This window comes from Mytilus californianus, unplaced genomic scaffold (genome assembly GCF_021869535.1).
Source record: "Mytilus californianus isolate M0D057914Y unplaced genomic scaffold, xbMytCali1.0.p SCAF_11, whole genome shotgun sequence".
NCBI lineage: Eukaryota > Metazoa > Mollusca > Bivalvia > Mytilida > Mytilidae > Mytilus > Mytilus californianus.
Genome location: NW_026262593.1, coordinates 72,012,645 through 72,031,378, shown reverse-complemented (window position 1 = coordinate 72,031,378; position 18,734 = coordinate 72,012,645). Strand labels below are relative to the sequence as shown.

At 33.0% G+C, this 18,734-nt stretch overlaps 1 protein-coding gene across 1 annotated transcript; it reads left to right on the top strand.

Annotated features, from left to right (window-relative positions):
• The first annotated feature begins 431 nt into the window (after positions 1-431).
• On the top strand, positions 432-18,204 carry LOC127719301 (pre-mRNA 3' end processing protein WDR33-like). Its single transcript, XM_052225314.1, has 7 exons — positions 432-554; positions 1,722-1,790; positions 2,918-3,022; positions 4,477-4,572; positions 10,489-10,640; positions 14,406-14,503; positions 18,182-18,204. The coding sequence occupies exons 1-7, from the start codon at positions 432-434 to the stop codon at positions 18,202-18,204; spliced, it is 666 nt and encodes a 221-aa protein (XP_052081274.1).
• Positions 18,205-18,734: the final 530 nt, after the last annotated feature.

Genomic DNA, 18,734 nt, shown 5'->3' with positions numbered 1-18,734 from the left:
GTTTGGTTTTTGTCCAGCCTGCAACATTTTGTGGCATACACCTACATTCTGTAGCATTAACATTTTAGTTTCAGTCTGTGGTTAATTTGTTTTCATGATCAATAACAAATGTCAAACTGTGTATTTTACGAAGTTGGACAGAAGCTGTTTTATGGTCAAAAGACAGTATCCAGAGCAGAGTTTTGAAAATATTTTTTTGTTCTTTCTATATATTACTGACTTTTACCAGTTAACATTTAGTTGTAAAAAGATTCTGAATTTTACTGATAAATGGACTTTACAATTGATCATAAATGTAAATCAATATTATACATATTGACAATTATTGAATATGATTGGATACATTGATAATTCAGACAATTACGATAGTAAAACTATTTATATAAATTTCAGATCCAACAATGACTTAGAGGGCTTTACAATCAACAGCTATGGTGGATGGTGGTGTTGCCACAATGCCCATGGGAAGGCCATTCCCGCCAGAAAATTGGATGAGAAAAGCCGTACACAGGAAAACAGTTGATTATAATTCTGCAGTAATTAAATATATAGAGGTATATATTACTGAATTAATGATATCTCTAATATTGATATAATAATAAGATAAGGTATGATCGCCAATGAGAACTTTCCAACATAGACCAAATGATGTTAAAGTTAGCAACTAACATGACTATAGGTCAGCATACAGCCTTCAACAATGAGCAAAACTCATATGGCAAAGCAAGCTATTAAAGACCTGGACATCACAAATGTAAAACAATTCAAATGAGTAGACTTACTAAACCCATTATCATAGAAAAGAGAAAACTTTCTCACATGTATGTATATCATTGACAAATATTAGCATTATTATGATTTAGTTGAAAATCCCTCATAGTGGCACTGTGAACATTGTGAAACCGTATCACAGGTGACTGAATATACATAGAATACATTTTAAGTCCCCTACCGACAAAGTCGAAGGGGCTTTAGGTTTGCACTCCGTCTGTCTGTCTGTCTGTCCGTCAGTCTGGCAAATCAGTTTTCCACACTTTTTCTCTTCATGTTTGAAGATATTGATTTGAAATTTGGTATATAGTTTCATCATGACAAGTTACAGATCAAGTTCGAATCATGTTCCGGTCTGATGATTTTGTGCAAAGTTATGGTCCTTGGACTTAGAAAATTCACTCAAATAATCAGTTTTCCACACTTTTTTTTGTTATGCTTGAAGATATTGATTTAATAATTGGTATATAGTTTTATCATGACAAGTTACAGATCAAGTTCGAATTTTGTTCTGGTTTGATGATGTTGTGCAGAGTTATGGTCCTTGGACTTAGAAAATTCACTTAAATAGTCAGTTTTCAACACTTTTTTTCGTCATGCTTGAAGATATTGACTTGATATTTGTTATATAGTTTACACCATGACAAGTTATAGATCAAGTTAGCATTTTGTTCCAGTGCAATGAATTCTTAACCGGTAGGGGACTATGTATTGCTTGTTTAATCTGAAAATACAGCTAAATGTTTTTCAGGATCCTAAGGAAATAAAAAGAATATATATGGGAAATATAAATTTTAGTTGATAATTTCATTTAGCTACGACGATCATGGCCGATGGATGATTTTCTAAACCCTCCAACAATTCAATTTTTATTAGTACCTTTTGACCTTCAATTATGCCTAAAAAAATTATATTTAGAAAAGCCCTAATATATACATACTCTATTGTAGAATCGGTGTTGGCAGAGAGATGATAGAGATGTGAGGGCTGTTATGCCAGATTCTTTGTATCAGATAGATGTAAGTGTAGTCTTTATTGCAACAGATATTACAGAGATGATACCATTACATTCATTTGGTTAGGGCTATTACATTAAAAGCATACATGGGACCCAGGGATGGCTCCTTGAAATATCAACTATGTGTGGGTGTCATCATAGTCAATTAAATTTCTACTTAATAAATAATTAAAAAAAATATTGTATGTAGTAAAGTATAGGCATGATATATATTTTTTATTAAAACATTTATGGATAGAAATTCAAGTAACGTGATGTCATATACTTTTTGTGTACAGTGAAAATGTAAATGGAATTCTAAAATTGCATCTATGGGAAGTAACCCAAATTTCAAAGTGCCTTCCCTGGGTACCAAGTTTGATTAAATGGAAAAGCCCTAAGGTTAAATCAAAATACAAACTTCAAAGAGCTGCATGGATTCATGAGTTATAAGAAAATTTCACTAGATACAAATGGCTTTTCAGTAGGTACTTTACTTTGCGATTACATTGGGTTCAAAGTACATGCATACCTATCTTTACTGTTAAAAGGTGTATATAAAAAATCATTTTCTAAGTCAAAGTTAGCATATGGGTTTGTCCATGTAGGCTTAAGTTAATTAGACAAATCCAATTATCATGTAGTTACTAGTAGAGCTTCTTTTAACTATTTGTAAAAAACCTTGGGGATTTCATTTGAACCATATACCCATTAAAAATCAGTAGACCTCTGAATTATATATTTGCAATCTGGTTTCACACACTTTCGTCCACTGAAATGATGAATATTTAGTGGCCGGAATGGCCACTGAATGTCGTAGACATGATGAAGACATGATGAATCACTGGCAAAAAGTTTTATATAAAAAGAATGGATAGATATATGTGAGGGCTCTTCCAGGTAAAAAGTTTCTTAAATAGATGGGTAATTTTAGCATACAGTATACAAGAAAAAAAATTCTAATGGTGATGGGGCATACATGTATAAAAACAATGAACCATTTTCTAAAACAAATAAGAATGTATATAAAGGCATATTTTAACTTTGTTAGGTCAAACATGTGTATGAAATTTTACAATCAAGATCATTGGACACACTTATATTTTTTTTACCATACCACTTAATTTCGAAAATGTTATTACTTTTCAGCTAACTCCACCATCGAGTATGAAAACTAATCCAATGAACTGTGTGACGAAAAAGTTTATACGAACATCAAATAATACATTCAGATGTCCAATATTCTGTCTTGCTGTAAGTTTATAAATATTTATCGTAATTCCCTTCGCCTATATTACCATGATGTAGCTCGAGAGTTCTCAGATAACAGCTTTGAAACATGAGCAGGACAAATCAGATTTGTCTCAATGTTTAAGAAGTTATCAGCAAAACCATTAAGTGTGAGGAGACTTATCAAGGTTACTTTAGACAAGCGCAAAACTGTCGAAAGGAGGGAAACACAACCAGAAATAGCATGATAAACAGATTATCAGGTTTTCTGCATGAAGATATAAAGCAAGCAAAGTCGCTTTGAAGTCTTTTTGCTAGTAGGCTGTGTTCATTTGCCAAAAAGGATCACATAGTGGCTAGTGACTGATATTTTACGATATCAATGTGAAGAAAACCTTTTAAATTAGAAATCTTCCTTCTTGATAACTTTTGTGATTACATAGGAGGGTTTCTGTCTTTTTGAAGTGTACCCGAAATCTCTTTTATTTGCTTGTTTGTAGTGTCATATGAAAGTTTTTATACGACCGCAAAAAAATTTTGGGGTCGTATATTGCTATCATGTTGTCGTCGTCTGCATCGTCGTCGTCCGAAGACATTTGGTTTCCGGACAATAACTAGTTTAAGTGTATGGATCTCTATGAAATTTTACCAAAAGGTTCAATACCACTAAAGAAAGGTTGGGATTGTTTTTGGGGGGTGATGGTCCCAACCGTTTAGGAATTAGGGGCCAAAAAGGGGCCCAAAACAAGCATTTTTCTACTTTCAGGACAATAACTTGTGTATAAGTATATTGATTGCTCTGAAATTGTACCACAAGGTTCAATACCACAAGTCGAAGTTTGGGATTCATTAGGGGGTAATTGTCCAAACTGTTCAGGAATAAGGGGCCAAAAAGGGTTAAAAAAGAACCTATAATGTGTCAAATATTTAATTACAATCCAAATTCAGACCTATATCAAGCTTGAATATTGTGTCCATTTTTGCCCCAACTGTTCAGGGTTGGACCTCTGCGGTTGTATCCAGCTGCCCTTGGCGAAGCAGTTTATTCAAATTTGTAGGTAGTTAATGAATATTTAACCCCCCCCCCCTTAAATTTGCAGGGGGTTCAGATTTTACAGACTAGTAAAATGTTAAAAGTAGAACAGCAACTGAGTGTGAAAAGATCTGGAAGTATATTTAAATTCACTTGCCTTTTGGGGACATAAACATACATATACAAGAAAGGGGTTCAAAGGGAAGTCTTACCAACATGCAGTATTATAATTCATGTATGAATCCTACTTTACAATTAACCATCCTATCCTATGAAAGTTTCTATCTAGAATAAAAGGAAATTGCCACTCCTTGAAAACCAAGTGGAAAAAAAACATTATTCTTATCTTTATTCTGTCCTTATAGAAATTGTGATGTTAAAAAATGAAAAATGAAAAGAGTTTATATACATGATTAAAGAAATGAACTAATTATTCCAATTTCAGTGGACGCCTGAAGGAAGAAGACTTGTAACTGGGGCATCCAGTAGGGAATTCACTTTATGGAATGGTTTAACTTTTAACTTTGAAACTATTTTGCAAGTAAGTCTTGTCAGTTGTATAAAGTCTTTGTTATCTCAAAAGGGGCCCTGGTGGCCAAGTGGTTTTTTGGATTCCGGCTTCCTCCACAAAGAAAAACTGACCGCCAAGAAATAGCACAATAGTGTTGAAAGTGGCGTTAAACACCAATCAATCAATGTTATCTCTAAAATATATATTGAATCTTTTCTTTTTTGGCATAACAGGACCATGTTTACTGTAAAGAAATAATTGTTTGCGAAGGAAATATTTTGGCTTATTATGCTTTTAAGATAAAACCCGTTGTGTACAAATGTGAGAAAATTATGCAATTTTACAGAAGTTTGCAGTTAACAGAAAGAAATTAATATATTTAATAGAATAAACGTATTCTTAAGTTTTTTATAAGGGCTGTTCCATAAAAACATACATGGGACCCAGGGAAGGCAATTAAAATTTGCTACTATGGGTGGGTGCGAAACATTGTGTTGAACAGGTTTTAAATTACATGTATGCAGGACTCTAAAATCACTTCTATGGGTGGTCACTCTGTTTTTAAAAAGCCTTACCTGGGTACCAGAAATTTTCATAAGAGGGGCCCACTGACTGCCTAAAGAGGGGGCCCGCTCCAGTCATGCTTCAGTGATTCCCTATATAATCAACCAAATTTTTCCCACAAAAGAGGGCCTGCATTTTTTTACAATTATTATATAAAAAAGAAGATGAGCCCCTTTGTAATAGTTTTGCAAAAATAATTCAAATGTTATAAGAATAACACAAACAGTTTTGTTAGCTAGAAGTTGGTCTGGGCTTTAGAAATTGTTTTAAAAAGCATTAAAAATTCAAAGTTTAGTATTTGTCACAGTTTCATGCTTGTCTCCCTTTTCTTCATTCTTCATATGCCTTACAGAACTAAGGCAATTTCAGTATGCATTAGTTGTTACAGTGTTCTCCCGAATATTTTCAAATAAAGCCATGGGATTTGAAAAAGTAGTATATTTAAAATACTATAGGGTTATTACACAATATTGAGATATATTTTCCTTTAAGATAGCTGGCCATGGGGTGTACAAATATTCCGCGATAGATTTTTCTTAAACCACTGTAAAAGACTTCTTGGTCAATGTTCTTTGAAATTTCAATATATAAAATGGGAGTTACAGAACTTGTTGTTTGGTTAATAAAAGATATTATAGAACTTTATTTAAGAAAGGTTTCTATAGGGAAAACTAAATTTTTCCTTATTGGGGAAACATTAAACAAAGAATTGGTTAAAATTCGGTAAGAGAATTGCTTCGCAATCGGAAAATTCAAATATCAATAGGGCTCACTGGCTTCATTTTCTTGAAAAATCCCCAAAACACAAATTGTCCTATCAAATTCAATATAATTATCTACCCATGATTTTAAAAGGATTTTTCTAAAATATTTAAATTCAATTAACGATACTTAATTTTTAACCGGATTTTCGAAGGAAATATCGGTTATTAAAATGGGGATGTACGGCGGACGGCTGTGCGGGCCTACCGGCGGCTGCCAAACAGTGTCAGCACAATAACATGAAAACGCTTAACAATTTTTTTTTCAAATTTAAATATGTTGTTTCCTGGGACTTAATGAAGGTCTAGTTCAATTTTCAAGATATTAGTATATCTCCTTTGTGAGTTATCGCCATTTTTAATATCCAAAAGTGGAATTTTAAATATTTTACTCTTGTTATCTTTTTTATGACTTAGCATAATGTCTTATCTCACAATAAAAATTGGAGTGACAGATTTTTTTGAAAATTACCTATTTCCTAAATGGTAATGATTATAAGCTATATTATTAGACATTTTGAAGTTAATTACATTATTAATTATTAATAAGATCTGGGTTATATCTTGGCATATAATATCATTGGAGTGACAGATTTATTTGAAAATTTTCTGTTTCCTGATAAGATCTGTAGGACTGTATATATAAAGTTTGAAATTTACTAATAGGACTGTATAAATGAAATTTGAAATCTAATGTTCATTATTAGACATTTTGTAGATAATTAAGTCTCCCTAAACCATATATATTCTTACCCCCACCCCCTTTCAATTTGAGAATGTGCTTTTATCTTGTAAACGGTTGAGATCCCCACCCCTAAACCATATATATATATAAAACAAATCAATTGAAATATCTGGGGAGTCCCCGGGTTCACCCCCACCCCCATACTTTTCGAAAACTTGTAAACGGTCAAGATCCCAACCCTGAAACCATATATATTCTTGTATGTGACAACAAAACAAATCAAATGAAATAAAAGGCGAGTCCCCTAGGGTCACCCCCACCCCCTCCTGTTTGTGAACTTGTAAACGGTCGAGATCCCCACCCCTAAACCATAAATATTCTTGAATTGGACAATAAAACAAATAAAATGATATATAGGGGAAGTCCATGGGGTCACCCCCACCCCCCTTCTTTTTGAAAACTTGTAAACGGTCAAGATCCCCACCCCGAAACCATATATATTGTTGTATGGGACAATAAAACAGATCTAATGAAATAAAAGGCGAGTCCCCTGGGGTCACCCCACCCCATCCTGTTTAAGAACTTGTAAACCGTCGAGATCCCCACCCCTAAACCATAAATATTCTTGAATTGGACAATAAAACAAATAAAATGATATATAAGGGAAGTCCATGGGGGTCACCCCCAACCCCTTCTTTTTGATAACTTGTCAACAGTCGAGATCCCTACCCCTAAACCATATATTTTCTTGAATGGAACAATAAAACAAATCACATGAAATTGAGGGGGAGCCCCCTGGGGTCAACCCCAGCCCCTTTTTTTTTTGAAAACTTGTAAACGGTCAAAATCTCCACCTCGAAACCATATATATTCTTGTATGGGACAATAAAACAAATCAAATGTAATACAAGGCGAGTCCCCTGGGGTCACCCCCACCCCCTCATGTTTAAGAACTTGTAAACGGTCGAGATCCCACCCCTAAACCATATATATTCTTGTATGGGACAATAACACAAATCAAATGAAATATAGGGGAAGTCCATGGGGGTCACACCCACCCCCTTTCTTTTTGAAAACTTGTAAGCGGTCAAGATCCACACCCTGAAACTATATATATATTCTTGTATGGGACAAAAAAAACAAATCAAATAAAAAATAAAAGGCGAGTCCCCTGGGGTCACCCTAACCCCCTCCTGTTTGAGAACTTGTAAACGGTCGAGATCCCCCCCCCCTAAACCATATATATTCTTGTATGCAATAAAACAAATCAAATGAAATATAGGGGAAGTCCATGGGGGTCCCCCCACCCCACTTCTTTTTGATAACTTGTAAACGGTCTAGATCCCCACCCCTAAACCATATATGTTCTTGAATGGGACAATAAAACAAATCAAGTGAAATTAAGGGGAAATCCCCTGGGGTAACTCCCACCCCCGACCCCTCCCCCCTTTTTTTTGAAAACTTGTAAACGGTCAAGATCCCCATGCGGAAACCATATATATTATTGTATGGGACCATAAAACAAATCAAATGAAATATAAGGCGATTCCCTGGGGGTCACCCCCACCCCCTCCTGTTTAAGAACTTGTAAACGGTCGAGATCCCCACCCCTAAACCATATATATTCTTGTATGGGACAATAACACAAATCAAATGAAATATAGGGGAAGTCCATGGGGGTCACACCCACCCCCTTTCTTTTTGAAAACTTGTAAACGGTCGAGATCCCAACCCCTAAACCATATATATTCTTGTATGCAATAAAACAAATCAAATGAAATATAGTGGAAGTCCATGGGGGTCCCCCCCCCCCTTCTTTTTGATAACTTGTAAACGGTCTAGATCCCCACACCTAAACCATATATATTCTTGAATGGGACAATAAAACAAATCAAATGAAATTAAGGGGAAATCCCCTGGGGTAACCCCCCCCCCCCCCCTTCTTTTAGAAAACTTGTAAACGGTCAAGATCCCCATGCGGAAACCATATATATTAATGTATGGGACCATAAAACAAATCAAATGAAATATAAGGCGAGTTTCCTGTTTAAGAACTTGTAAACGGTCAAGATCCCTACCCCTAAACCATATATACTCTTGTACAGGACAAAAAAACAAATCATATGAAATAAAGGGAGAGTCCCCTGGGGATCAAGCGACAATTGGAATGACGAATTATTGGAGCTTTGTTTGGGAGACTTCGTAACAGCATTCTGTTACAATTATTTCTTATTACTGATAAGTTTTATAGATTTTGAAATGACATTGTATTAATGATAAATAAGATTTTGGATTTTTTTCTTCTTTTCTTTGGTAGAATTTTGTGGCAAGTTTGTTTGTTATTCTGTAAAAACTAATTTTCTGAATGCTATATATATATATTTTTTTTTTTTTTTTTTGATGAAGTAAACTCCTTTAAAAACTAAGCTTATATTGTCTATTAATAAACATATATTTAGATTTCTGATTTTGGGCCCAGTTTTCAAGTTGGTCCAAATTGGGGTCCAAAATTAAACTGTGTTTGATTTCAACATAAATTGAATATATATAGGGTTCTTTGAAATGCTAAATCTAAACCTGTATTTCTTTTCATTATTAATAAGATAATACCACATTGAGGTCCAAAGGGTCCTAAATTACACTTTTGATTAATTCCATCAAAAATTGAATTATTTGGTTCTTTGATATGCTGATTCTAGCAATGATTGAGTATTAAATAATATCTTATTTTAGAGAACTTAGTCATCACTGGTTGTTGTTATTATATTATTGATTATAATTTGAAAAATTGCATCATATCTTATTTTAGAGAACTATTTATCCAGTTTGAGTTCTTTCCCTTTGCACAGAAAATGTTATGGATAAAATTAACCTGTGTTTCATTTCAACATAAATTAAATATATATAGGGTTCTTTCAAATGCTGAATCTAAACCTGTATTTAAATATTATATTTTTGGGCCCAGTTTTCAAGTTGGTTCAAATCAGGGTCCAAAATTAAACTTTGTTTGATTCAACAAAAAAAAATATTTATGGGGTTCTTTGAAATGCTGAATCTAATCATGTATTAAGAGATTTTGGATTGTGGGCTCCTTTATCAAATTGGTCCACATTGAGGTCCAAAGGGTCTTAAATTAAACTTTTGTCTGATTTCATCAAAAATTGAATTCTTGAGGTTCTTTGATATGCTGATTCTAATATGTATTTAGACTTTTGATATTGGACCATAATAGGTATTTAAATGTCCAATTTCAAGTATTTCAGTTCTTAAACCACATTCATTTTGTGTCACAAACCTATGCTGTGTCAAATATTCAATCACAATCCAAATTCAGAGCTGTTTTAAGCTTAAATGTAGTGTCCATACTTGCTCAACTGTTCAGGGTTTGACCTCTGCAGGAAAATCCGGTTTGCTGTCACTCTGACAGCCTATTGTTTGATAGTTAAATCTTATCTTTAAACTTAAAAATTATTTTTGAAACATGCCCAGAAGGGATGCATAGAAAAAACTCCTGATCTATCTTAACAGCAGAATATCAAAATGCCTGTAGTAAGGAAACAAAGTCGGTTCTGGCATCTTGTTTATATCTCGTGGCTTGCATGCAAATATCGTTTTACTCAGAACCTCTCTAGTTTGTACCAAACTTTCAGGAGAAAGTAAAGAATGCAATATCGATCAAGATGCAAATTTCTAACTCATCGAAAATTTTCTTTTGTAATGCATATTTATAAAGGAAGACCAGTAAAAATATCTGCAAATGTTGCATATTTTGTTTTTGTACAAAAAAATCCATATGAAAGATTTGACACTATATTTAAATTCTATTATAAAATAGATTAAGTTAGCACTATGGTAAAATATATAACTTAGCACCGTGATAACATGGTGCTATATAGCTGAATTATAATGGAAAGGAAATATAAAAAAAAATTTCAGGCCCATGATACATCAGTTCGAGCAATGGTGTGGAGTAACAATGATTCTTGGATGATAACTGGAGATCATTCAGGATTTATCAAGTATTGGCAGTCCAATATGAACAATGTAAAGATGTTTCAAGGACATAAGGAGCCCGTTCGTGGGATCAGGCGGGATTTTGGACGTAAAGTAACCATGGCAACCATCCTCTTGATTAGGATTGAAGCCATTATTGTTTCTACGTTATATTATTACAGAATGTCCGCAGACATGTTGATTTGCTGTACTCTTGCATATGGGTTTCAAATAAAATCTGATATTTTACTAGAAAATCGGCCAAAAATACAAGAAATACTCTATGGGGAGGCAGTCACTTAGAATTTGTTTAATCTTTGGCGAGTTTTGAAATCTGTTTCTATTTGATAAAACATTTACCAGTGTTAACTCTGGATACAAGTGTAACAATTGGAAGAAATCTCATATGCAAGAGTTCAGTTGTTCAGTTTAAATATGAATATGTGAACATTGACAAATAGTTTGTCAGATCAGAAATGCACAAAATAAAGGCACAAGCCCTTAACAAGGAGGTATAATAGTTTGAAAATAAAGGCAGAAGCCCAAGTATTTATAGACAATCATGTATGTAGGGACTAAATAAAGGCATTGCCCACATTTCTTCAGTTTTTTGCATGCTTGTACATGTAATAATAAAATAAAGGTGTATTGCCCAGTTTGCCCAGAAAAATAAAGGCATATTGCCCTGTTTACCCATAGAAAATAAAGGCTTTTAGCCCATCTGCCCTATTTATTTAGAGTTTGTAATGTAGAATTGTGTAAAAAATAAAGACATATAGCCCATTGAATTATCATTTAAGTATATTTTGTAAAATTTGAAATTGTGTATTAACAAAAATTCTGTTAAATTTTTATTCTGTATTTGATTTGGCTTATTCAATAAAAATTTGAAAATCACAAACCTTTTTTTTTGGTCCTCAAAATCCGGTTAGATCCCATGCTTTAACATACATCAAAATTATTAATGGTTAGAAAAAATTACAAAAATGCCTTTCTGCAGGAGTATAATAACTGATCTGACTGACATGAAAGAGATCCATTGTGTTAGGTTTAGGCGAAGAAGAGATTTGGTGCAGCCCTCATATACATGTATTTATTTTGATTTGTAGGGGTTACTCAATAAAAAAATACAAATATGAAATATTTCAGAGAGAGACAAGGCCAGTAGCAGAAAACAAACAAACAAAAATAATAGAACAACACACCTTCACACACACACACATACACCAGGGAGAATTTAAAACATTTGTCCAGATATTTTGATGAATTAATTCAATGAATTAAGAATGCGTTTTGAAAAATATTTTGTTAGTGACAATGTATTTTTGAAGTTTTTACTCATCTCGTGTACCTATAATTCAAGTTTAAGATTGCTCTTGTGGCCATGATGGTTGTGTACAAATAAAAAAATGCACTTTCACTTTCACATTTCAAAACAAAGATTTAAAACTACAAATCATTTGAAAGACATGCATCCAGATGAATTCATAAACGAGTGTACAATTGCATAGGCTTAAATTATATGAGTGCCATGTGAAATGACAACATTGTCCTTACAAGTGTGACATTAGGGTTTTGATACATGTATGTTAGATTCACAGCACATACATGATAAAATAAATTTTCTTCAAAACTTGAGCAACTTAATTAGTTGGCTCGGAAAGTTTTTGAATACAATATATCCAGGACACCAGTGCTAGCTTACAAGGACTAGAAATTACATATAAATGTAGGCATCATTTCAATACAAAAAGTCTTATGAAAAAAATCAATTGTAAATGATGAATTATAAACTGATGATCATTTTTAGTCGTAGGAATCTTCGGGAACAGAGTTGGTCTTATTAACTGAACAGGTTTCTTTGTGCAGTACATAAATATTACTTTCCTTATGTATGTTTACACAGCAACCATTTATCAGTTCACTGTACTGCCTTCAACAAAGTAAGCAAGTAATTCTAATTAAGAGGCTGTTATTCAATAGAATGTTGGCAGGGGCGTTTCTAGCGAGGCGAAACATTTTTTGGACCTTTTTTTTGCTAAAAAAACAAAAAATAAGTGTGAAATATGATAAATTGCAATATTCAATACAATATAAGCAGATTACAATAGTTTTTTTTTGTTTTTTTTTAGGGGAGGGGGGGCGTACGCCCATTACGCCCTCACCTGGACCCGCCCCTGGTTGGTAACTTGACACACTTTTGTACTTACATCATATAGTTTCTTTCATTGGGCCTTTCAATTCTTGCTTTGCAGAATTTAATAGTTTTGCACAAATGAACAGGAATGACATAGTTGCAGATGATTATTATTCAATAAGGGAAAAGGGATAACGTAAATGTATATGAGACCGACAATGGTATGATGAAATTATTGCTGCTTTTATTGCTATTCTTCATTTTGTTTTCTGAATTCATTTTGTGGAAGAATGTTGTATTTTTAAATGCATCTAAGTTATCAAAATATTATGTGGTTACAGTTATGAACCTGAAATTGTGTGGGATCTGTCTGTTAGGGAATCCATCATTGAATAAGAAATTAAAATCAATTTAGTAAACGGACAGTTTTAGTCTTTTTGACTATGAATATTTAGGTGTATTCAGTAATTTTATTTGACTACCAAATGAAGAACAGCAATCAAAGCACTATGCTATGATATGTGTACATTGTTATTACCAGTGTCACTTGGGATTTTTGCCTCCTGATCATTTAAAGGAATTTTGTTTATTTGAATTAGTTAAGAGACAAGCTTACAAAAAATCACAATGTGCATCCAAACATGGGATCTGAAAAAAATATTCGATTGGTCTTTGTTTATATTTAGGGCTATTCCATTAAAATGTATGTGGGAGGGTAGGAAGAAACTTTCAAAATATCCCTACAACCAAGAACCATGTTTTAGATAATTTTGCATAATGGTAATAGAGACGCATACTGAAAAAAAGACTCATGACCCACATTCAATAATTAAACTTCCCTTCCTACCCTCCCACATACATTTTAATGGAATAGCCCTTATTTACATTTGAAAAAAAATAGTCAAACTGGTTAGTCTTATTACAAAAAATCTCTGTATCACTTTGTTTACTGTGAATTCAATTAGTTTTGTGAATTGATGAACATTTGTTTTTTCATGGATACTTGATTCCATGATTTTATAAAAACCAACAGAAATTTGTATTTTGATTAGCTCTTAAATTTGTGATTGACCCTTTTACATGAAATCTACGAACAAAAGTATCCCTTGAATCCTACAAATATACACTTCAAAAGTTAGAGATGGAACAAAATTCAGGACAATGGAATACTGTGCAAAATTTTCTTTATTACACCAACTAGAAAAAAAAGAAATTCAGTGAAAACAGAAAAGATAATAAATACAACGGGGGTGAAAACCAGCATTCAACACTCGTCAAACTAAAAGTGCAGGGAAATCATTGAAACAAAAGTACTCTACACATATAATCAACTAAATCTATTTTCTTGGGTCACGAGAAATGTATGAACAGAGATGGGAGTAAAGAATAAAAAAAAAGGAACGCATAGAAAAGAATTATTGTGATGGTTTACCAATTTTTTTTAAGTACCTTTTCTACTGTACTCATATCAATAAATTACTTGTAAAAGTTGCAGGCATATTTTTTAAGGATCAGTTTTGTTTCTGTGTGGTCTATTTATTTCTGATGTTGATCTCTTGAACGAGAATTCCGTTCAATTAAATGTTAGCAGTTTACTGTACAATAATCTCATTATTTCTTTTTCTCTGGTAGTTGATGATGAATTTGCCATAAAGTTTCTACCATGGATGATTCTTAAACAATAATATAACCATGCACATTGTTTTTTCCTCTTCCTCTACAGTTTTTCTCTATCTGACAATAAATTTACGACTTGTTCTGACGATGATACTGTACGAATCTGGGATTTCCAGAAATGCCAAGAAGAAAAGATTTTAAGAGGTATGTATTTCTTTTCAAAACTTCTGTCCTTGCTCAAATAGCACAAGGGTTCATAGCAAGCTTTGATCCAGAGATTATTTTTTATGCCCCCCCCCCGGAGCATTAAGTTTTACCCTTATCTGTCTGTACGTCCGTACATTTTTCCCAAAATTGGTTTCCGTTCTCTAATTTGAGTTTGCTTTAACCAAATGTTATAAAACTTTTACACAATGCTAATTACCTCGAACACAGATCATGGTTGAATTTGGGTGGGATCACTTTCACGGTCTTGGAGTTTGTCCATTTATAAATGGAAAAATTGCAAAATTAGCTGTTTCCACACATACTTTAGTTTGCCTCAACCAAATGTTATAAAACTTTTACACAATGCTGATTACCACCAAACACAGATCATAGTTGAAATTGGGTGGGATCACTTTCACGGTCTTGGAGTTTGTCCATTTATAAATGGAAAAATTGCAAAATTAGCTGTTTCCACACATACTTTAGTTTGCTTCAACCAAATGTTATAAAACTTATACACAATGCTTATAACTACTAAACAGAGATCAAGTTTGAATTTGAGTGGTGTCACTTTCACTGTTCTTGAATTATGTCCTTTGTAAATTGCAAATAGCAGAATTTCCCGTATATTTTTCAGTGGGGGCATCAGTGTACCATGGACACATTCTTCATTTATTTATCCTATTTAAATGTTTCACTAATTTAAAAAAAAAAGCAATTTTGATGGTAGCATAGAAATTAACTGTTTGACACTACATATTTATAAAAGTTGATATTTTACGCCTTTACAATGATAGTTAGAGCTAAGGGGCATTATGTTTTCCAGTGCATCTGTCTGTTAGTCTTTTTTAATATAAATCAGATTAAATACAATAACATTTTGGATTTCGGTTGTTGTTGACCATTAGTCATGGTCAAATCAACTTGAAATTTTAATAGTATATTAAGATGTGAACTTATGAAAATATATGCCACATTAGGGTTTTGAACCTTTGACTCATAATTCACAATTCAATTATAAAGTGATAGAGCAAGGGGGCACTGTTGATACATACTGTATGATATCCCCACTTTAGGAGGGGGCTTTATTGCATTCACCTTGGTTGGCAGTCCCTGTAGCTGCTTGTTTGTTCATTCGACATACATTTTTTTCACTTTTCTCAGCTTCTGCTGAACACAATTTTTTTTTGCCAATCACATTTAAATCTATGCAGTTCGAGGTGAAAATTTTTTGAAAACATAAATAACATCCTTATAAAGTTCAATATGAATTAAGCAGCCAAAAACAGGTTTTATTAGGTCCAATTTCAAAGATTTTCTTTTCAAGAACTGCTGAACCAACTGAAACAAAACTTGCCAATATGTTCTTCTGCAGATCCTTAAAAAGCTTTGTTACATTGATGCTGATTAGAAATTCAAAATGGCCACTAACTAAGGTCGAAGATTATATTGAAACCCTATGGGAAAATTTATTTGGGTTTTCTTTTGAAGAACAGAGCACACAAAATGACAACGAAATATTCAAAAATGTTCTTTAAATGATACTTACCAAGTGTTGTAACTTAAATTTAGTCCTGATGGCACAACCAATATGATATCAAGGGGCCAAACATTTGGGTCCATTGAATTGATCCAATTTTAAAGATGTTCTTTTCAAGCAACTATAAACCAATTGATACAAGTGTAATTACTTTAAAAAATTTGAAATGCTACAAATGGAGGTCAAATTTACATTGAAATGCTATGAGATTTGGACTATTGATTCAAACATCTTGTCTTGAGACGAATAAATAGATTTTAAAACTTGGTCTGAATGGTCTGTGTGGGTGTTCCGAACCAATTAATTTATATACCAATATTATCTGCTGTTAATAAAATCGATGTTAATAAAACATATCTATTAAATTGCTTATATATGATTCACATGCTTAATTGGGGCTCTGGACTGGGGGTTCTTCATTTCTTTATTCTTTAAATTTTTAGACCATTTTTCTTTTCTTCATCTATTTTGACCCTTATCCCTTATTCTTTATATTTAACACCCCATTGTTCTCTCACTATTTTTTTATTTTTACCCTTTATTCTGCACTTTTTGCCTATTATTCTCTATTCTCTAAACCCAATCCAGACCCTCATAATTATAATCAATGATCCTAAACCCTATTAAATGTACCTGCCATTGTTTCTCGAAGAAAAATCAATCGGTAAAAATCTACCATCATTTCATATAGGGAATGATACATATGTGGTCCCTTAAAAAACTTTATGAACATTGGTTATTTATATATGTCATCTAACTTAGCAACCAAAACACTATTAAGATATATGAAAAAAAACAGAAAATTAATGTTTATTATACATAGTATTTTGTTTTTTTGTTTTTTGAGGGGCTAAGGGGTATTTAAAAATCACACTGTCCATCTGTCCATTTGCCTTGTAATTGCAACAGCAACTCTTCCAAACATTACCCTAGGATGTGTATAAAGGAATATAATTCTGGTCCAAATTGTGAAAAGGGAATAAATCAAATTTACTTACTTCAGTATTATATCGATGATAGTATTGGGCGGAAGTTATGTTGATTATTCACTTGTTGAGATCTCAAAAGACTAGTTTATTTCTGCCCAAAATTTTGACGGGACATATTATGGTATACAAATGTCCGGCATCCGTCCGTCTGTCTGTCTGTCCGTCTGTCCAGCGTCCACATGTCGCACCGTAACTTGAGAACGACTTATCCAAATTTCATGAAACTTAACATAGTTGTATCTTATGATGGTCAAACGATCTGTATACTTTTTGGTGAAAATAAGATGAAAACCTTTTGAGTTACGGGACTTAAACAGGGGTGGGGGGGGGGGGGGTTCACATGTCGCGCTGTATCTCAAAAACGATTTATGATTATTGCTTAAAACTTTACACACTTCTTAATTATATTAATCTAAAGATCTGTATACTTTTTGGTGATGATTCAAAATTTTATTTTAGAGTTATTGATTTTTTTATAAAAAAGGGGGGTTTTCACATGTCGCGCCGTATCTCAGAAACGATTTATGATTATTGCTTAAAACTGTTCACACTTCTTAATTATATTAATCTAAAGATCTGTATACTTTTTCGTGATGATTCAAAATTTTAATTTAGAGTTATTGATTTTTTTATAAAAAAGGGGGGTTTTCACATGTCGCGCCGTATCTCAGAAACGATTTATGATTATTCCTTAAAACTGTACACACTTCTTAATTATATTAATCTAAAGATCTGTATACTTTTTGGTGATGATTCAAAATTTTGTTTTAGAGTTATTGAGTTTTTTGTAAAAAAAAAAAGGGGGGGGGGGGGGTCACATGTCGCGCCGCATCTCAAAAACGATTTATGATTATTGCTTAAAACTTTACACACTTCTTAATTATATTAATCTAAAGATCTGTATACTTTTTGGTGATGATTCAAAATATTATTTTAGAGTTATTGATTTTTTTATAAAAAAAAAGGGGGTTTCACATGTCGCGCCGTATCTCAGAAACGATTTATGATAATTGCATAAAACCTCACACACAAGACGACGGGCGTATCATGCGCTCGTGGCGCAGCTGTTTATTGTATTTTTGCATCAGATTTTCTGAGAGTTTCCGTAAACAGCTTAAATGATCAACAGTACATGATCTTCAAAAGGTGGAATGCTTGAAAATGATTAATTGACTCCTTTAAGTATGCCACAAATCACAACATTTACCCATTTTTGCTTTTTTGGCTGGTATATGTGCAAAACTGACTTTTATCATTTTTTGTTATTATTTGTGATAGCAAGTGTATTGGCGGGTGTGGAAAGAGGGTGCCTATTTTTTTTAATCAAGAAGTCCTAAAGTTTTCAACCCAGATCCTTGAAACTCCACAGAAAGATCGCACATATTGAAATTTGCCTATTTGGGCACCTGATATATTATGGAATTGTTTTAGGAATTAGTTCCCATATTCCAGACTTGGGAACTTGTCATTTGTCAGCAAATTTCCAAAAAGACAGTTCCAATATAGTTAATAAACTCCTTCAGTTTATAACCCATACCAATGAAACTTCACACATATTGCAGATGTGCACCTGCTATTATGGAACTGTTTGAGGAATTTCACCTCATTTTTCTGAAGTTGGGAACTTAGAGTACTCTTTGAGCAATTTCATAAAAGACAGTACACATTTTGTGTGTTCAACTCATTTTATAGTATGCAA